General features: G+C 42.9%; 1 protein-coding gene across 1 annotated transcript in view; it reads right to left on the reverse strand.

The window, feature by feature from the left end:
- LOC311102369 (CAP-Gly domain-containing linker protein 4-like) overlaps positions 1-20,962 on the reverse strand; it is a 121,589-nt gene that overhangs the window by 53,630 nt on the left and 46,997 nt on the right. The window contains exons 8-10 of the mRNA XM_084143685.1: positions 13,124-13,372; positions 12,083-12,218; positions 11,184-11,315 (exon numbers count right to left, since the gene is read on the reverse strand). Of these exons, the coding sequence (XP_083999811.1) occupies positions 11,184-11,315; positions 12,083-12,218; positions 13,124-13,372 (517 nt within the window). The remainder of the gene's footprint in view (positions 1-11,183; positions 11,316-12,082; positions 12,219-13,123; positions 13,373-20,962) is intronic.

A 20,962-nucleotide genomic window follows, 5' to 3' on the forward strand; every position in this document is an offset into this window, starting at 1 on the left:
CACGGCGTAGTGTGTTACCAATTGTTTTCTTGGTGACTATGGTCCCAGCTGCCTTGAGATCATTGACAAGATCCTCCCGTGTAGTTCTGGGCTGATTCCTCACTGTTCTCATGATCATTGCAACTCCACGAGGTGAGATCTTGCATGGAGCCCCAGGCCGAGGGAGATTGACAATTATTTTGTGTTTCTTCCATTTGCGAATAATCACACCAACTGTTGTCACCTTCTCACCAAGCTGCTTGGCGATGGTCTTGTAGCCCATTCCAGCCTTGTGTTGGTCTACAATCTTGTCCCTGACATCCTTGGAGAGCTCTTTGGTCTTGGCCATGGTGGAGAGTTTGGAATCTGATTGATTGATTGCTTCTGTGGACAGGTGTCTTTTATACAGGTAACAAGCTGAGATTAGGAGCACTCCCTTTAAGAGTGTGCTCCTAATCTAAGCTCGTTACCTGTATAAAATACACCTGGGAGCCAGAAATCTTTCTGATTGCAAGGGGGTCAAATATTTATTTCCCTCATTCAAATGCAAATCAATTTATAACATTTTTGACATGCGTTTTTCTGGATTTTGTTGTTGTTATTCTGTCTCTCACTGTTCAAATAAACCTACCATTAAAATTATAGACTGATCATTTCTTTGTCAGTGGGCAAACGTTCAAAATCAGCAGGTGATCAAATACTTTTTTCCGTCACTGTATGTGTATGTTTGTATTGTCTAAAAATATCAAATAAAATCTTACAAAAACATTAAACAAGGACAAATGACAAGCTTGCAACACACATCTGATTATTCATTATGAATAGGATTTATTTGATTTATTTCGTTTACATTCTTCATTATAACCACAATGTCACAAATAATTGAACACACACAACATGAGCAGATTAACAAATAAATGTTTTGACCAAGTTAAAGACTTTCAGAAATAATGTTGGTACTATTTATTTTGATCCAAAGCCACGAATGAGTGAGTCATTTAGCTTTATGCTGACAGATATAGCTTTATGGTGGAAAATAGCCTACTAAATAGGCCAAGCCTAAACAAATACATTAAATTGTCTAAATAAACAAGTACATTTCATAAATAAATGAAGTAGCTAAGGTCTTGAATATATGGACACTTTTATCCCCTCCCTGTCCTCGCTGGACTCTCTTTCATTCAGTTTCTTCTTCACATCAGCAAAGAAGGACTCCGTGTTTCACAAACTCACTTAATATAGAGGGGCTATCACTCTTTCACACTGTAGTAAATAAAGCCAGTTTGTTATTTAGAATAATTTATTTCTGGTTTCAGGGGGAGAGAAACCAAAAGCCCACCGTGCCTATTTTTTCAAAAATCGTCAGTCCACATGTCAAGTGTAATTGCGCCATTGTATTTACCCCAAGTTCTCTCTCAACTCCAGGACCACTCGCCAGCACATTTTTTTTGGCCTGATGCAGGACTCTAGTTTCAGAGAAGATAGACTCTCGGACTAAAACATTCACACCTCCATTAATTTACAAAAAGATAGTCAATTTGTTCCACAGTTTAGACTACCGATAGATCAGCGTTCTAACTCCCCTGATAATGTGGTGCAATGACAAAATAACGCAATTTACCACAATCTGCCACCATCCACCACAAACGGTCGCGGCATAAGCTCAAAACTTTACCCCATCCCTGAGAACTGGTCGTTCATAAATTACACTTATTGCAGAGTAGGTGCGCAGCACACGCACACACACGCTCGGCTTGGGCAGTATACCGTATATACAGTTTACCGGGGTATTTGGAAAAAGCCACGGGATGGTTTTTCAATACCGTTTAATAAATTTGAATATCTGTAGCTACTTTTTAGGTAAATGCCTGCAGTCAACATTTGCAATACGTTAGGAGATAAAGAACACTGCGTTCTTCATTTCATCTGTCAGATTACTAGAGACTGGAGCCTTGTGATTCACTCAATGTCATGCAGCATGCGCCAGGTGATCAAATTACAGCATGGAATTCACAACTAAATGTTTGCCAGCTAGATACAGTGGGGAAAAATGTATTTAGTCAGCCACCAATTGTGCAAATTATCCCACTTAAAAAGATGAGAGGCCTGTAATTTTCATCATAGGTACACGTCAACTATGACAGACAAAATTAGAAGAAAAAAAATCCAGAAAATCACATTGTAGGATTTTTTATGAATTTATTTGCAAATTATGGTGGAAAATAAGTATTTGGTCAATAACAAAAGTTTCTCAATACTTTCTTATATACCCTTTGTTGGCAATGACACAGGTCAACGTTTTCTGTAAGTCTTCACAAGGTTTTCACACACTGTTGCTGGTATTTTGGCCCATTCCTCCATGCAGATCTCCTCTAGAGCAGTGATGTTTTCGGGCTGTCGCTGGGCAACACGGACTTTCAACTCCCTCCAATGATTTTCTATGGGGTTGAGATCTGGAGACTGGCTAGGCCACTGCAGGACCTTGAAATGCTTCTTACGAAGCCACTCCTTCGTTGCCCGGGCGGTGTGTTTGGGATCATTGTCATGCTGAAAGACCCAGCCACGTTTAATCTTCAATGCCCTTGCTGATGGAAGGAGGTTTTCACTCAAAATCTCACGATACATGGCCCCATTCATTCTTTCCTTTACACGGATCAGTCGTCCTGGTCCCTTTGCAGAAAAACAGCCCCAAAGCATGATGTTTCCACCCCCATGCTTCACAGTAGGTATGGTGTTCTTCGGATGCAACTCAGCATTCTTTGTCCTCCAAACACGACGAGTTGAGTTTTTACCAAAAAGTCCTATTTTGGTTTCATCTGACCATATGACATTCTCCCAATCCTCTTCTGGATCATCCAAATGTACTCTAGCAAACTTCAGACGGGCCTGGACATGTACTGGCTTAAGCAGGGGGACACGTCTGGCACTGCAGGATTTGAGTCCCTGGCAGCGTAGTGTGTTACTGATGGTAGGCTTTGTTACTTTGGTCCCAGCTCTCTGCAGGTCATTCACTAGGTCCCCCCGTGTGGTTCTGGGATTTTTGCTCACCGTTCTTGTGATCATTTTGACCCCACGGGGTGAGATCTTGCGTGGAGCCCCATATCGAGGGAGATTATCAGTGGTCTTGTATGTCTTCCATTTCCTAATAATTGCTCCCACAGTTGATTTCTTCAAACCAAGCTGCTTACCTATTGCAGATTCAGTCTTCCCAGCCTGGTGCAGGTCTACAATTTTGTTTCTGGTTTCCTTTGACAGCTCTTTGGTCTTGGCCATAGTGGAGTTTGGAGTATGACTGTTTGAGGTTGTGGACAGGTGTCTTTTATACTGATAACAAGTTCAAACAGGTGCCATTAATACAGGTAACGAGTGGAGGACAGAGGAGCCTCTTAAAGAAGAAGCTACAGGTCTGTGAGAGCCAGAAATCTTGCTTGTTTGTAGGTGACCAAATACTTATTTTCCACCATAATTTGCAAATCAATTCATAAAAAATCCTACAATGTGATTTTCTGGATTTTATTTTCTCAATTTGTCTGTCATAGTTGACGTGTACCTATGATGAAAATTACAGGCCTCTCTCATCTTTTTAAGTGGGAGAACTTGCACAATTGGTGGCTGACTAAATACTTTTTTCCCCCACTGTATATTCAACTATTAAATTAACTGTCTAATGTGCTAAATGCTCTGCATTTGTGCATTTGGATTGCTAATTTATAGTGAACAAAAATAAGTGCAACATGCAACAATTTCCCCAAAAAATCTGAGTTACAGTAAATCAGTCAATTGAAAGAAATGAATTAGGCCCTAATCTATGGTTTTCACATGACTGGGCAGAGGTGCAGCCATGGGTGGGCCTGGGAGGGCAAAGGCCCACCCACTGGGGAGCCAATCAGAATGATTATTACAGACAGAAATCCTAGTCAGTTTCATCAGCTGTCCGGGTGGCTGGTCTCAGACGATCCCACAGGTGAAGAAGCAGGATGTGGACGTCCTGGGCAAGATTGGTAACATGTGGTCTGCGATTGTGAGGCCTGTTGGACGTACTTCCAAATTCTCTAAAACAACATTGACCTCCAATGTATGGTAGAGAAATGAACATTCAATTATCTGGCAACAGCACTGGTGGAAATTGCTAGAGTCAGCATGCCAATTGCACACTCCTTCAAAACTTGAGACATCTGTGGCACTGTGTTTACATTTACATTTTAGTCATTTAGCAGACGCTCTTATCCAGAGCGACTTACAGTTAGTGAATGCATACATGTTTTGTTTTTTTTGGTTGCTTTTTGTGTGACAAAACTGCACATTATAGAGTGGCCTTTTATTGTCCCCACCACAAGGTGCACCTGTGTAATGATCATACTGTTTAAGCTTCTTCATATTCCACACCAGTCAGGTGGATGGATTATCATGGCAAAGGAGAAATACTCACTAACAGGGATGTAAACAAATTTGTGCACAACATTTTAGAGAAATAAGCTTTTTATTCGGATGGTACATTTCTGGGACCAACACTTTACATGTTTCTCATCAAAAAGAAAGGAGGACCAAGGCTCTCTTCATACACAGTGCATTCGGAAAGTATTCAGACCCCTTCACTTTTTCCACATTTTGTTACGTTACAGCCTTATTCTAACATTGATTACATTGTTTTTTCCCCTTGACAATCTACACACAATACCCCATAATGACAAAGAAAAAACAGTTTTTTATAAATATTTGCAAATTTATAAAGAATTAATTTTACATAAGTATTCAGACCCTTCACTCAGTACTTTGTTGAAGCACCTTTGGCTGCGATTACAGCCTTGAGTATTCTTGGTTACGAAGCTATAAGCTTGGCACACCTGTATTTTGGGAGTTTCTCCCATTCTTCTCTGCAGATCCTCTCAAGCTCTGTCAGGTTGGATGGGGAGTGTTGTTGCACAGCTATTTTCAGGACTCTCCAGATATGTTAGATCGGGTTCAAGTACGGGCTCCGGCTGGGCCACTCAAGGACATTCAGAGGCTTGTCCCAAAGCCACTCTTGCATTGTCTTGGCTGTGTGCTTAGGGTCGTTGTCCTGTTGGAAAGTGAACCATCGCCCCAGTCTGAGGTCCTGAGCGCTCTGGAGCAGGTTTTCATCAAGGATCTCTCAGTACTTTGCTCTGTTCATCTTTCCCTCAATACGGACTAGTCTCCCGGTCCCTGCCACTGAAAAACATCCCCATAGCATGATGCTGCCACCACCATGCTTCACCGTAGGGATGGTGCCAGGTTTCCTCCAGACGTGCCGCTTGGCATTCAGGCTAAAAAGTTAAATCTTGGTTTCATCAGACCAGAGAATCTTGTTTCTCATGGTTTGAGAGTCCTTTAGGTACCTTTTGGCTAATTCCAAACAGGCTGTTATGTGCCTTTTACTGAGGAGTGGCTTACGACTGGCCACTATACCATAAAGGCCTGATTGGTGGAGTGCCGCAGAGATGGTTGTTCTTCTGGAACGTTCTCCCATCTCCACAGAGGAACTCTGGAGCTCTGTCAGAGTGACCATCGGGTTCTTGGTCACCTCCCTGACTCAGGCCCTTTCCCCCGATTGCTCAGTTTGGTCGGGCGGCCAGCTCTAGGAAGGGTCTTGGCGGTTCCAAACTTCTTCAATTTAAGAATGATGGAAGCCACTGTGTTCTTGGGGACGTTCAATGCTGCAGACATTTTTTGGTACCCTTCCCCAGATATGTGCCTTGACACAATCCTGTCTCGGAGCCCTACAGACAATTCCTTCGACCTCATGGCTTGGTTTTTGCTCAGACATGCACTGTCAACTGTGGAACCTTATATAGACAGGTGTGTGCCTTTCCATATCATGTCCAATCAATTGAATTTACCACAGGTGGACTACAATCAAGTTGTAGAAACTTAAACTTCTCAAGGATGATCAATGGAAACAGGATGCAGCTGAACTCAATTTCGAGTCTCATAGCAAAGGGTCTGAATACTTCTGTAATTAAGGTATTTCTGTTTTCTATTTTTAATACATTTGCAAAAATCTAAAACCCTGTTTTCACTTTGCCATTATGGGGTATTGTGTGTAGATTGATGAGGGGGAAAACAATATTTAATCAATTTTAGAATATGTCTTTAACATAACAAAATGTGGAAAATGTGAAGGGGTCTGAATACTTTCCAAATGCACTGTAAAAATGTAAAGTCTTTGTTTCCATTGAACATGCCATACAAATAAAGGCATTTTAATTAATTATATGAAGAGTGCCTTGGTCCTCCTTCTTTTTGATGACCAACTTACCCCTTTTACCAAAGAGCACCTTCTGTCTACAAAAACCTACTATTGCGTACCTTAGCAGCACTTCCCTTCCTTCTTATTTTTTATTTGACATGTTGCGTTCATATTTTTGTGCAGCGTAGTAGCTAGTAAACCACTTTGCTAGTTAGCTATCTAGCTAAGGTTCTCTTGTTTAAAAAATCAAGCATTCACTTGGTAACAACAGAGAATCCCCTCCTGGATCAAGAGCCTTTGCTGGCTAATATTTGTTTTGTGTGTGCTGCAAACTGCGTTTTGAGATACTTGCATAACTTTATGAGCTGGGTTGTCTGTCCTAGAAGTAAATGTTTGCATGTGCTTGTTAGCATTTACCTAGCATCTGCAATGAGAATTCCTTAGAACTTGTTAGCATTTTGTCAGCATTCTGATAAGTGAAGTTTTAGTGGGGGTTTTTACGTTCGAAAATAATAATAGCGCCCCTTGTGTGCACTACCGGTAATACCATATATCCCGGGAAGGCACAGGCATGGTATGAAGGTATGGAAATCTGGATACTGCCCAATCCTAACACACACGCTCTCTCGAACACACACACACACCGTCTCTCACACACACACACACCGTCTCTCACACACACACACCGTCTCTCACACACACACACACCGTCTCTCACACACACACACACACCGTCTCTCACACACACACACACACCGTCTCTCACACACACACACACCGTCTCTCACACACACACACACCGTCTCTCACACACACACACACCGTCTCTCACACACACACACACACACACCGTCTCTCACACACACACCGTCTCTCACACACACACACACACCGTCTCTCACACACACACACACCGTCTCTCACACACACACACCGTCTCTCACACACACACACCGTCTCTCACACACACACACCGTCTCTCACACACACACCGTCTCTCACACACACACACACCGTCTCTCACACACCCACACCGTCTCTCACACACCCACACCATCTCTCACACACCCACACCGTCTCTCACTCACACACACACACACACACACACACACACAACTTGTGATCAATGGCTGGCTGGCCATTCAGGCTGTCTGTCTACTGGTTATTAAACCGGCATAATTGGACTATCAATCAGCGGGAGCGGCGGAATTCCACGGGACACTCAGCGGTCCCTTTATTCCCCTCAAGTCCCATCAAGTAGCACCCAAGGGCACGGAATAATACCCCACATAGGAAAGAGGGTGTAAAAAGGCTTATACGTAACTACCAGAGAGGAAAGATCATTTTGTTTCTTCCTAATCATATTTGTCACAAAAATTGCCATTGTTTTCACCTGCACATCGCCATTGTAGCTTTGTTTGTAAGAGGCTGAGTCACAAGAATGTAATTGGGACCACGGAATTGCCGGCTCATTTTTCATGACTCTTCAGGGTTGGAAATTCTAAAGGTCACAAAAAGCAGTTGAAAAGCTGAATATCAGCTAGAATCGTGACTCAGTGTGCTTTACTGGCACTCAATGGCAGTCAAGATTAGGGCTGCTACTGTGACTGTATTACCGCCACACCGGCAGTAATGAGTCATGACCGCAGTAAAATTCTACGTGACCGCTGAGTCACAGTAATCTCCTGTTATGCACTCTGGACATGCATTAGTAGTACTCAACTCGCTAACGATCATCAGGTCGCTAATGGCCTGGTACTCAGGGCTCTATTGTCTCTATAACCACTCTGACGTCAAAGCAAATGCAATCGAAAATCACATCAAACACTTATCATCAAAACAGTATGTGCTTTTAAACAGGTTCAACAATAGGTTGAAACTGAGTGGAAAACATGGTCCTTGTGGATGTTTCAAAGCCTAAGAGATGCTCTGCTTTCTTGACACTACACTCCACAAAGCAAGTCCTGCAAGCTCTAGTTTTATCTTATCTTGATTATTGTCTAGTCATATGGTCAAGTGCTGGCGCAGAACAGAGCCGCACGTCTTGCTCTTCATTGTAATCAGAGGGCTAATATTAATACTATGCATGCCAATCTCTCTTAGCTAAGAGTTGAGGAAAGGCTTTCTGCTTCTTTCTACTTCTTGTTTTATAAGAAACATTAATGTGTTGGAAATTCCAAATTGTTTGCATAGTCAACTTACACACAGCACTGACACACACACTTACCCCACCAGACATACCACCAGGGCCTTTTCACAGTCCCCAAGACCAGAATAAATTCAAGGAAACGTACAGTATTATACAGAGCCATAAGTGCATGGAACTCCATCTTATATAGCGCAAGTGAACAGCAAACCTGGTTTCAAAAAACAAATAAAGCAACACCTCTTCCCCCATGTGACCTACTTGCTGTGTATATGTACTGACATGTATGTGTAACTGATAGATGCACACACACACTACATGTTAATGTTTTTGAATGTATGTCAATTGTAAAGTATTTTGTCTGTAATGTATTTTTTGTTATCTGTCGGACCCCATTGGCGTCGGCAAATGGGGAACCTAATAAATCAAATAAAAAAATAACACAACGAAATGGACAGCGCTTTCTAAGGTGATGATTAATTCAAAACACCCATACCCATATTAGAGTTTATGCATAAGCATAGGCCTATATATGAGCTCAAGCCGAAATAAACCCTGAATTAAAATAATGAATGTGCCATTATACAATACATAGCCTACCACACTTTACACATGGCAGAAAAATATAGAAAAAATACTGATTTAAGATACCTTTGGTAGATAATTGGTCTAGCCTAAATTAAACAAATTCTGACTTAGCCTACAATTAAATTGAATTTGTATTTGATTTTGAATAGCCTACTAATAGGGCATTTTTTATATTTTCATAATTAATAGGCTGACACATTACCTATAGCCACAGAGTTTCCATCTCCTACCCTCTCTCCTTCATGCCTTTCTCCAGTGCGCAGAGAGAGGGTCTTAGTGATTTTTTATTATTATTGATGTTTCCGAACAGATTTCACTTGGTTTCCTAAATTAAGCACTGGGTAGCTGCAGGAACAGGGTTGGAATACAGAGTGAAAAACATACTTTTCCCGCCTCCATTTGCTATTCGAGTGCATACGGATGACATGTATTTTTTGTATTGCCCATGTTCTTGCCCATTTGATAATGGGCCATTCTAAATTAAAACGAATTTTACATATTAATAAAGACAAGATTAAATTGAGAATAGTCTGATGACTGATAATATGATCACTTGATGAGAGAACAGCATGTGCAGCCTGAGGCAAGGAACAACGTTTTTTTTGCGACATTCTCAAATCATCAATAGCTTATAGTCGCACCATGCAGATCATATATGTTTTGATTTCTAAGGCATTCTAAGATTTGTATAATTCACAACTAAAGTTGCCAAATAACTCTAAATCTGGCGTATAGGACCTGTTTCAAATGATCACTTTTACGCTCAACATAGCCACTTCATATGCGCGCACTCTAGCTCCAGAATGGGAAAAATATCCTTTCAATTTTATTAACTTAATTATATTCTTCTTACTATAAAATGTTATAATATTAAATAATGGCACGGGACTTATAAGCATATCTTGTCTGCTAAATGAACAAGCCTACAGGCTCTGGCATGGCGCATTGCCAGATAACATACAGTAGGCCAACTCATATTCTGTTCTTCTGAAATACATTTTCTTCATATCATACCGTTTCTTTAGACCTGCCTAAAATAAATCATGTATTTATTGTGATGGTGTACAGTATATTCAATTGATTTATTATACTATTTTAAATGTAGATGTTCCAAAGGCTCACATCAGCGGCTTGTATACTTGGAGGCCTGGAGATGCTAAACGTGTTTATGTTAATTAACAGTCAATTACCGTGAGACATGCAGGCTTTTGCATGACAATAACTGGCTGACAAAATTTCATGACCGCCACAGCCCTAGTCAAGATGGTTATTATCAACAAAAACGAGCTAGCAGAGAAAGAATGTGAGAAGTAATAGCACCAGAGGAAGAGACCCAAACCCGAGGCTTGCCATCTTTCCTCTGAAGAAGCCTTATCACCGTGGGCAGCTCTCCGTAACCATATGTATACATTAAGCAGCGAAAGAGGTCAAAAGCCGGGCCACTACGACAGGCAATCCAATCAAGGCGTGGGAGAGACCTTGGCTTGTGCCCCGGAGAGCTCCGACAGACAGATAAACCTACTCATTCCCAGGTGAGGTGGGGGAAAGATCGAGTCACAAACATCAGAGGTGGCGTTGCGCCTTTCCGTCGGGCATCCGCGGAAATCTGGTTAGCGGAGATAGGTGGCCTCGCTTTTCATGGGGTTCGTGACTTCGTCGTTGGCCCCTCTGCTAGCCACCCCCGAGCAGCGGGGAGATGGAGAAGCTGTAGTTTTCATGACCATTACTGTCTTTATCATGGCTTTGTGTTCTACACTACACCCCCCCAGCGTGGATTAATTTCAGAGTTATGTCTCAGTCAGTGGAAGCCTATTGAGGTGGGAGGGGGTTGAGACATTGCATCCAAAACTAATGTCATTAGGGAGGGAGAGGTGGCGAGGTGTGTGTTTCTGTGGTTCCTGTGATGTGTGGCCTCTAATAATGCATTCATGTGTATGGGTCTACAGAAAGCAGGTCCTGGATGGGGTGTAATGAGATAAATGTTGAAGTGGAAAATGGCTCTCCTCCCTTTATGCCATTCTCCATCTTCTTCCCCCTTCCTGACTCTGCTCCCTACCTCCGTAACTCAACCTCTCAGCCCTTCAGGCTCAGGAGTTTCTCTGTGCTTTCATAACGATGTGAGGTTTCCATCACAGGTAGGTCCATTTGTCTTTGTGCCCCTTGGGACTATAGGACTAGCTATCCTTTACCCTGTAGCCTATCCATCCATCCATCCATTGACGTGGCACAAATATTTGACGTCCCTGTCGGAGAAACTGTTACCTGTGTTGATCTTGGAGGTGACGTGTGACAGGTTGATGCGCCGAGAGGGCTGTATGGGGGTGGCGCTCCTCTGTGGGTTGGCTTTGCATCGCTCCGAGGGTTTGCTGATCTTGGACAGGGGTGCAAAGATCCCTGTCAGGGGGGAGATGTATTTACATTTACATTTTTTACATTTTTAGTCATTTAGCAGACGCTCTTATCCAGAGCGACTTAAAGTTGGTGAATATTTTTATTTATTTTTTTATACTGGCCCCCCGTGGGAATCGAACCCACAACCCTGGCGTTGCAAACGCCATGCTCTATCAACTGAGCTACATCCCTGCCGGCCATTCCCTCCCCTACCCTGGACAACGCTGGGCCAATTGTGCGCCGCCCATGAGTCTCCCGGTCGCGGCCGGCTGCGACAGAGCCTGGATTCAAACCAGGATCTCTAGTGGCACAGTTAGCACTGCGATGCAGTGCCTTAGACCACTGCGCCACTCAGGAGCCCGTGACAGCTTTGTAGTAACCAAAAAAGTGCCAAACAAATCAAAATACATTCTACATTTGAGACTCCTCAAATAGCCACCCCCCGCCCCGATGACAGCGATGTAGAATGTGAGAAAATGAGAGCGTGAGAGAGATAGAGAGAAAGAGATTGCTAAAAGTAATGAAGAGAGCAAGAGATCAAAAAATGGGCCAAACACCAGATTGGGGCAGTCATTTGAGATGTCGAATTCACTCACATCTCACATGAGGAGAATAGCTATTGCCATGGTGAGACACCATTGAGCAACCGACTTCTTCGATAGGTCCTAATAGCTTTGGATGGAGGATATAGATTGAGTCTATGATTGTCGCAGCGTTTGGATTGATTAATGCTTAGAGAGTACTGTCAGTCGGGGTTGCAGCGGACATACCGTGTTTGAGGCGGCAGGTAAAGTACTGGACTCCAGCGACGGATCCGTCGTTCTTCCCCTCCGCTTGGTCGAGTTCCACACCGGCCCAAAGACCGCCGGCGAACTCGGTGCTGCCACAGAACTGCAGAGTGCCCACCTGAATACACACAGGCACACACACATTAAACAGCTATAGAGCCAACAAGCAGGGCCCTACTCCTAAAGATAAACAGAGTAAAAAAAACTCTCTCAATATGATTGTTTCATCCTCTATCTGCCCATCCTCGGGAGAGAGCGGCGGAAAGTGATTACATCTTCATTCAGAAACGCACACGTGCCGCTGCGCATTTAGGTAAGGGCGGGCTCCCCTATCAAGGACCTGCCGCAACTTAAGCATGTTTTGATGAGTCCAAATCTATAAACACGCAGAGAAGGGACAAAAATGAATTAAAAGAAAATAGAGATCAAAGTGCCTGGCTCGCCAGAGCAGCAGGGAGAAAATAGGGTTTTGATTAGCCAATCTGGGGAAACTCAACGCCCAGCGTTTTCGCTCTCAGTGTGGCTCGAGAATTAATTAATAGCTTATTCTTTGTGGGGGCCCCGTCTGTCTGTATACGTGCGTAGGAGTGAGGGTGTCTTCAGGCAGGAACACAACACAGATTACAAGTCCTTCATTTCACAGTTTCGCATTCCCTTTTCTATTATTTTTCATCGCTTTCTTTCCTTCACTTGTCTTAAGAAGAAGAAAAACATACTTGACAGCCAAAGATGGTGTTGTCAAATACAATTTCCCGGGGCTAGAGAGTCAGAGGTGGGGTGAATAGCATGATCAACATGATAGCAACATGACCTTTCATCGAGTGCTGTATTGTTATGAGTTACAATCAGTAGAAGGGAAAAGAGGCTTCTGTTCTGATTGACTTGGTACATGAGCTGTTAACCATTCACTCAAATAAGCAGACTAAGAAGGCTCCTTTTTTCTACCTCAGTTATGGACAATCAACCAATGACAGTCTGTGGACTTGAGACCCTTCATTGATGGCTATGGAACTGGCCGCCTACCTTCTGACCGGCGATGACCACGCGGTCGCCCAGCCGGATGCCCATGGTGGTGAGCTGGACCCGAGCCTTGTCAGAGAGGCCTGATGGTGCTCGGACAGCGAGGGTCAGGGGCAGGGGGGCGCAGGGCCGGGGCAGGGCCTTCCTCAGCAGGCTGCGCAGCTCCTTGGCCAGGACGGCGGCGTCCGCCATCTCCAAGAGCATGTCCAAGGGCTCGGACACCACGTCGGCCGGGCACTGGCCCCTCTCATTCTGGAGAGAGAGAAAGAGAGTGAAAGGAGGAGGAGGGGGCAAGAATAGGAAAATAATTGAGAGGGTACAGAGAGAGGGAGAAAGACAGGGAGAGAATGAGGGAGAGAGAATAAAAAAGAATGGCAGAAAGAGAGTCAACACTAGACGGATTTATCCCCAGCTGATTTATAAAACAGCAACTGTCCGTAGTAATAGCCCAAAAATGAGCCTCCCAAAAAGTTAACAACAATGTCACTTCATGAGGATGGTGGTCCTACTCAGGTCCGGAGAGCTCAGTTTGGACTTGATTACCACCATTACCAACAAAAACACACCCTATCAGTGGTTTCCTGTGCAGTACATTGACACGGGCACACACCCTGGGGGTTCAGTGAAATGGCTCAGCCTCAGAGATTCTCATAACTGTCAGAGAGACAGTCAGAGCACTGAGGTGTCGGGGGAGAGAGAGGAGAGATGGCTTCAGAGGTGTAATAGACGAGGAAGGGAGTTTGAAGTGGTGCTGCTGAAGTAATTGGGACTCCACTCACTCACCCCTCTGGAGAGGCGAGTGGTTCTTTATGAATCGTCAAAGGAGCTCTCTGCGACAGCCTGCCTTTCACACTGTGCTAATGGACACGCTGCTGATTGACTTCGGTGTGTGTGTACGTGTAATGTCTGTCGATATGATATGAATGTTATGTAAGTAATGTATCATGTTGTTGTACTAAAGCATTTCTTTAGTACATTAAGGCCTTTGGAGATAGAAGGGTGTGTGTGTGTGCCTTCAGAAAGTATTCACACCCCTTGACTTTTTCCAAATGTTGTTGTGTTACAGCCTGAGTATAACATTGACTAAATTGAGATTGTCACTGGCCTACACACAATACACCATAATGTCAAAGTGTAATTATGTTTTTCTAAATGTTTACAAATTAATTAAAAATGAAAAGCTGAAATGTCTTGAGTCAATAAGTATTCAACTCCTTTGTTATGGCAAGCCTAAATAACCTCAGGAGTATAAATATGCTTAACAAGTCACATAACAAGTTGAATGAACTCACTCAATAGTGTTTAACATCTCTGTACCCCACACATACAGTTATCTGTAAGGTCCCTCAGTCGAGCAGTGAATTTCAAACACAGATTCAACCACAAAAACCAGGGAGGTTTTCCAATGCCCCGCAAAGAAGGGCACCTATTTGTAGATGAAAAAAGCAGACATTGAATATCCCTTTGAGCATGGTGAAGTTATTAATTACACTTTAGATGGTGTATCAATACACCAAGTCACTGCAAAGCTACAGGCATCTTTCCTAAACTCAGGGATTTCACCATGAGGCCAATGGTGACTTTAAAACAGTTGCAAAGTTGAATGGCTATGATAGGAGAAAACTGAGGATGGATCAACAACATTGTAGTTACTCCACAATACTAACCTAATTGACAGAGTGAAAAGAAGGAAGCCTGTACAGAATAATAATAAAAAAGTGTTATGTTTGGGGCAAATCCAATAAAACACATTACTGAGTACCACTCTCCCTATTTTTAAGAATAGTGGTGACTGCATCATTTTATGGGTATGCTTGTAATCGTTAAGGACTTGGGAGTTTTCAGGACAAAAAGAAAAGGAATGGAGCTAAGCACAGGCACAATCCTAGAGGAAAACCTGGTTCAGTCTGCTTTCCACCAGACACTGGGAGATAAAATCACCTTTCAGCAGGACAATAACCTAAAACACAAGACCAAATCTACACTGGAGTTGCTTACCAAGAAGACAGTGAATGTTCCTGAGTGGCGAGTTACAGTTTTGAGTTAAATCTGCTTGAAAATCTATGACAAGACCTGAAAATGGTTGTCTAGCAATTATGAACAACCAAATTGAGAGAGCTTGAAGAATTTTCAAAAAACGAATGGGAACCAGGAAAGACTCACTGCTGTAATCACTGCCAAAGGTGATTCTAACATGTATTGACTCAGGATGAATACTTAGTTATATTTTTCATATTTTATTTTACAAATGTTAGAATTTTTCTTCCAGTTTGACATTAGAGTATTTTGTGTAGCTCGTTGACAAAAAAGGAGAATTAAATCCATTTTAATCCCACTTTGTAAGACAACAAAATGTGGAAAAAGTAAAGGGGTGTGAATACTTTCTGACGGCACTGTATGTTAGCTGGAATATATTTAAAGTCAGGCCATGGGTGTAAATGCGATGCTAATTTATGATGTGTTAAAAAAAAGTCATTCCGTGACCAGGAAGGGATTTAATGGCAGTGGCAATGGGTGTGTGGGTGGTTGGCGGGTACTCTTTTTCTTCCAAACTTTAATTCAGTTAAATTCTTTCATTCCTAGGAAAACCTTGACCCTGCCAGTCCAGCACTACTGTAATTTTCTCTTTTACATTTCCAGCAACCTATAGTACTTTCTAGTAACCTACAGTAGCTGCATTTAACTGCCGACAGGTGTTAAGGAGATTCAACGGACCAATTAGCGCATTAAGATATTTTCCAATGCAGTCATTTAGTGCTCAGAGGAGACGCGGGGAAGATAACGCTCACATATAATCACAACCAGATACGGAACTTTGCAGAGTAAGCCTTCATTAACAACCAAAACGAATTGTTTGTTTATTTCTTAACATCTGTTTCGGACAGCAACAGTTGCCATGGGGGGTGGTCGGGACAAAAAGGTCAGGTTCCCGCTCCTCTGATTGGGAGAAGGGATTCGTTGTGAAAGGGGCAGTAGTTTGCCGAGGAGTTGTAAAGGTAGGTGGCCTGTGGTGGAAGATAGCAGATGGTAGCAGGTTGGGCGGGCAAATCTAACCCAGTCTTGAACCTTTTTATTTATTTTTTTGTGAGAGAGGAGCTAGTCGGAAGCCAATAACAGAGCCATGACATACATTTGGACAGGCTTTTTCTCCTAACGGTGAACGGTGAGTAGCTCGGCAAAGAAGCAAGATAGCAATTTCAGCCACTGACTTTGATATGGTTCCTGTGCTAGTGCTAACAGCTGACCTGGACCAGTTTCAGTCTAAAGCTGGCTAGCTAATACTAGTCTTTACTAAATAGCTCAGAGGGATGGACACATACACAGTAGCAACCATGTTATTTTCCATCGTTAGATCGACATTAATGCACTACTAGCATTAGCAGACACATTTTCAATTGCCACTCATGTACAGTCGTGGTTAAAAGTTTTGAGAATTACTTATTGGTCTTCAAAGTTTGCTGCTTCTGGGTTTTTCGATTTTTTTGTCAGATGTTACTATGGTATACTGAAGTATAATTACAAGCATTCTGATATGATGTTTTTATGGTATAATGATGTCATGTCATAGTATTGTTAGGACAGAGGTAGAGTTACTATATAAGTGGTTTGGGGCCATGAAGTCTACATTCCTTATGTCAAGGAGATTAGTGATGTTTAGGATAGCATGAGTGATGTTTAGGATAGCATGAGTGATGTTTAGGATAGTGACTTTGGGTAAAGAGTGATGAACATCAAAGACAGGGAGTGCCCATGGAGACTTGCCAGATGTATGCCAGGAAAATGGTAATAAAGGGTATATAAAGTGTCTTCTTTTTTTCAAGTGAGTTCAACTGACGAAGGGCAAAGCTATGTCCGTTGGTTAGATGAACACACGAGCTCGTGATTCAATAAATACTTGGTATGAAATCTCCACAGAATGTCTAAGTAAATTCTTGCATTGTGAACTTCTCAATACCAGAAACTCATTATAACACATTCCATAAGTGTCAAAGGCTTTTATTGACAATTACATTAAGTTTATGCAAAGAGTCAATATTTGCAGTGTTGACCCTTCTTTTTCAAGACCTCTGCAATCCGCCCTGGCATGCTGTCAATTAACTTCTGGGCCACATCCTGACTGATGGCAGACATTCTTGCATAATCAATGCTTGGAGTTTGTTAGAATTCATAGGTTTTTGTTTGTCCACCTGCCACTTGAGGATTGACCACAAGTTCTCAATGGGATTAAAGTCTGGGGAGTTTCCTGGCTATGGACCCAAAATGTCGATGTTTTGTTCCCCGAGCTACTTAGTTATCACTTTTGCCTTACGGCAAGGTGCTCCATCATGCTGGAAAAGACAGTGTTCGTCACCAAACTGTTCTTGGATGGTTGGGAGAAGTTGCTCTCGGAGGATGTGTTGGTATTCTTTATTCATGGCTGTGTTCTTTATTCAGTCTGTCCCTGATGTTTTTCCTGGAGAGAAGTGGCTTCCTCGCTGCCCTTCTTGAAACCAGGCCATCGTCCAAAAGTCTTTGCCTCACTGTGCGTGCAGATGCACTCACACCTGCCTGCTGACATTCCTGAACAAGCTCTGCACTGCTGGTGCCCCGATCCCGCAGCTGAATCAACTTTAGGAGACGGTCCTGGCGCTTGCTGGACTTTCTTGGGCGCCCTGAAGCCTTCTTCACAACAATTGAACCTCTCTCCTTGAAGTTCTTGATGATCCGATAAATGGTTGATTTAGGTGCAATCTTACTAGCAGCAATATCCTTGCCTGTGAAGCCCTTTTTGTGCAAAGCAATGATGACGGCACGTGTTTCCTTGCAGGTAACCATGGTTAACAGAGGAAGAACAATGATTTCAAGCAGCACCCTCCTTTTAAAGCTTCCAGTCTGTTATTCTAACTCAATCAGCATGACAGAGTGATCTCTAGCCTTGTCCTCGTCAACACTCTCACCTGTGTTAACGAGAGAATCACTGACATGATGTCAGCTGGTCCTTTTGTGGCAGGGCTGAACTGCAGTGGAAATGTTTTTTTTGGATTAAGTTCATATTCATGGCAAAGAGGGACTTTGCAATTAATTGCAATTCATCTGATCACTCTTCATAACATTCTGGAGTATATGCAAATTGCCATCATAAAAACTGAGGCCACGACTGTACAGGAAAACCTTTCTGACCATCTGACATTTCTCATTCATGAGAGTAAAGCACTTTCTGAAAAGCTCAGACCCCTTGACTTTTTAAACATACAGTGCATTCGGAAAGTATTCAGACCCCTTGACTTTTTAAACATTTTGTTACGTTACAGCCGTATTCTAAAATTGATTAAAATGTTTTTCCCCCTCATCATTCTACACACAATACCCCATAATGACAAAGCAAAACCAGGTTTTTAGAAATAATTGCAAATGTATTTTAAAAAACTAAACTGAAATATCATATTTACATAAGTATTCAGACCCTTTACTCAGTACTTTGTTGAAGCACCTTTGGCAGCTATTACAGCCTTGTAGCGTCATAACCAAGAAGACTCAAGCGTGGCACACCTGTACTTAGGGAGTTCCTCCCATTCTTCTCTGCAAATCCTCTCAAGCTCTGTCAGGTTGGATGGGGAGCGTCACTGCACAGCTATTTTCAGGTCTCTCCAGAGATGTCAGAATGGGTTCAAGTCCGGGCTCTGGCTGGGCCACTCAAGAACATTCAGAGACTTGTCCCGAAGCCACTCCTGCGTTGTCTTGGCTGTGTGCTAAGGGTCGTTATCCTGTTGGAAGGTGAACCTTCGCCCCAGTCAGGTTTTCATCAAGGATCTCTCAGTACTTTGCTCCGTTCATCTTTCCCTCGATGCTGACTAGTCTCCCAGTCCCTGCCGCTGAAAAACATCCCCATAGCATGATGCTCCCACCACCATGCTTCACCGTAGGGTTGGTACCAGGTTTCCTCCAGACGTGACACTTGACATTCAGACCAATGAGTTCAATCTTGGTTTCATCAGACCAGAACATTTTGTTTCTCATGGTCAGAGTCCTTTAGGTGCCTTTTGGCAAAATCCAAGCAGGCTGTCATGTGCCTTTTACTGAGTGGCGGCTTCCGTCTGGCCACTCTACCATAAAAGGCCTGATTGGTGGAGTGCTGCATAGATGGTTGTTCTTCTGGAAGGTTCTCCCATCTCCACAGAGGAACTCTGGAGCTCTGTCAGAGTGACCATCGGGTTCGTGATCACCTCCGTGACCAAGGCCCTTCTCCCCCGATTGCTCAGTTTGGTGGTTCCAAACGTCTTCCATTTATGAATGATGAAGGTGACTGTGTTCTTGGGGACCTTCAATGCTGCAGACATTTTTTGGTACCCTTCCCCAGATCTGTGCCTCGAAACAATCCTGTCTTGGAGCTCTATGGACAATTCCTTTGACCTCATGGCTTGGTTTTTGCTCTGACATGCACTGTCAACTGTTGGACCTTATATAGATACAGTTGAAGTCGGAAGTTTACATACACTTAGGTTGGAATCATTAAAACTCGTTTTTCAATCACTCCACACATTTCTTGTTAGCAAACTATTGATTTGACAAGTCGGTTAGGACATCTACTTTGTGCCTACATAAGTAATTTTTCCGACAATTGTTTACAGACAGATTATTTCACTTATAATTCACTGTATCACAATTCCAGTGGGTCAGAGGTTTACATACACTGAATTGACTGTGCCTTTAAACAGCTTGGAAAATTCCAGAAAATGATGTAATGGCTTTAGAAGCTTCTGATAGGCTAATTGACATAATATGAGTCAATTGGAGGTGTATCTGTGGATGTATTTCAAGGCCTACCTTCAAACTCAGTGCCTCGTTGCTTGACATCAGCCAAGACCTCAGAAAACAAATGGTAGACCTCCACAAGTCTGGTTCATCCTTGGGAGGAATTTCCAAACGCCTAAAGGTACCACGTTTATCTGTACTAACAATAGTACGCAAGTATAAACACCATAGGACCACACAGCCGTCATACCGCTCAGGAAGGAGACACGTTCTGTCTCCTAGAGATGAACATACTTTGGTGCGAAAAGTGCAAATCAATCCCAGAACAACAGCAAAGGACCTTTTGAAGATGCTGGAGGAAACAGGTACAAAAGTATCTATATCCACTGTAAAACGAGTCCTATATCGACATAATCTGAAAGGCCGCTCAGCAAGGAAGAAGCCACTGCTCCAAAACCGCCATAAAAAAAGCCAGACTACGGTTTGCAACTGCACATGGTGACAAAGATCGTACTTTTTGGAGAAATGTCCTCTGGTCTGATGAAACAAAAATAGAACAGTTTGGCCATAATGACCATCATTATGTTGGGAGGAAAACGGGGGTTCTTGTAAGCCGAAGAACACCATCCCAACCTTGAAGTACGGGGTGGCAGCATCATGCTGTGGGGGTGCTTTGCTGCAGGAGGGACTGGTGCACTTCACAAAAAAGATGGCATCATAAGGAAGGAAAATTATGTGGATATATTGAAGCAACATCTCAAGACATCAGTCAGGAATTTAAAGCTTGGTCGCAAATGGGTCTTCCAAATGGACAATGACCCCAAGCATACTTCCAAAGTTGTGGCATAATGGCAACAAAGTCAAGGCATTGGAGTGGCCATCAAAAGCCCTAACCTCAATCCTATAGAAAATGTGTGTGTAGAACAGAAAAAGCGTGTGCGAGCAAGGAGGCCTACAAACCTGACTCAGTTACACCAGCTCTGTCAGGAGGAATGGGCCAAAACTCACCCATCTTATTGTGGGAAGCTTGTGGAAGGCTACCCGAAATGTTTGACCCAAGTTAAACAATTTAAAGGCAATGCTACTAAATACTAATTGAGTGTATGTAAA

Source organism: Coregonus lavaretus, assembly GCF_964263955.1.
Source record: "Coregonus lavaretus genome assembly, chromosome: 27".
NCBI lineage: Eukaryota > Metazoa > Chordata > Actinopteri > Salmoniformes > Salmonidae > Coregonus > Coregonus lavaretus.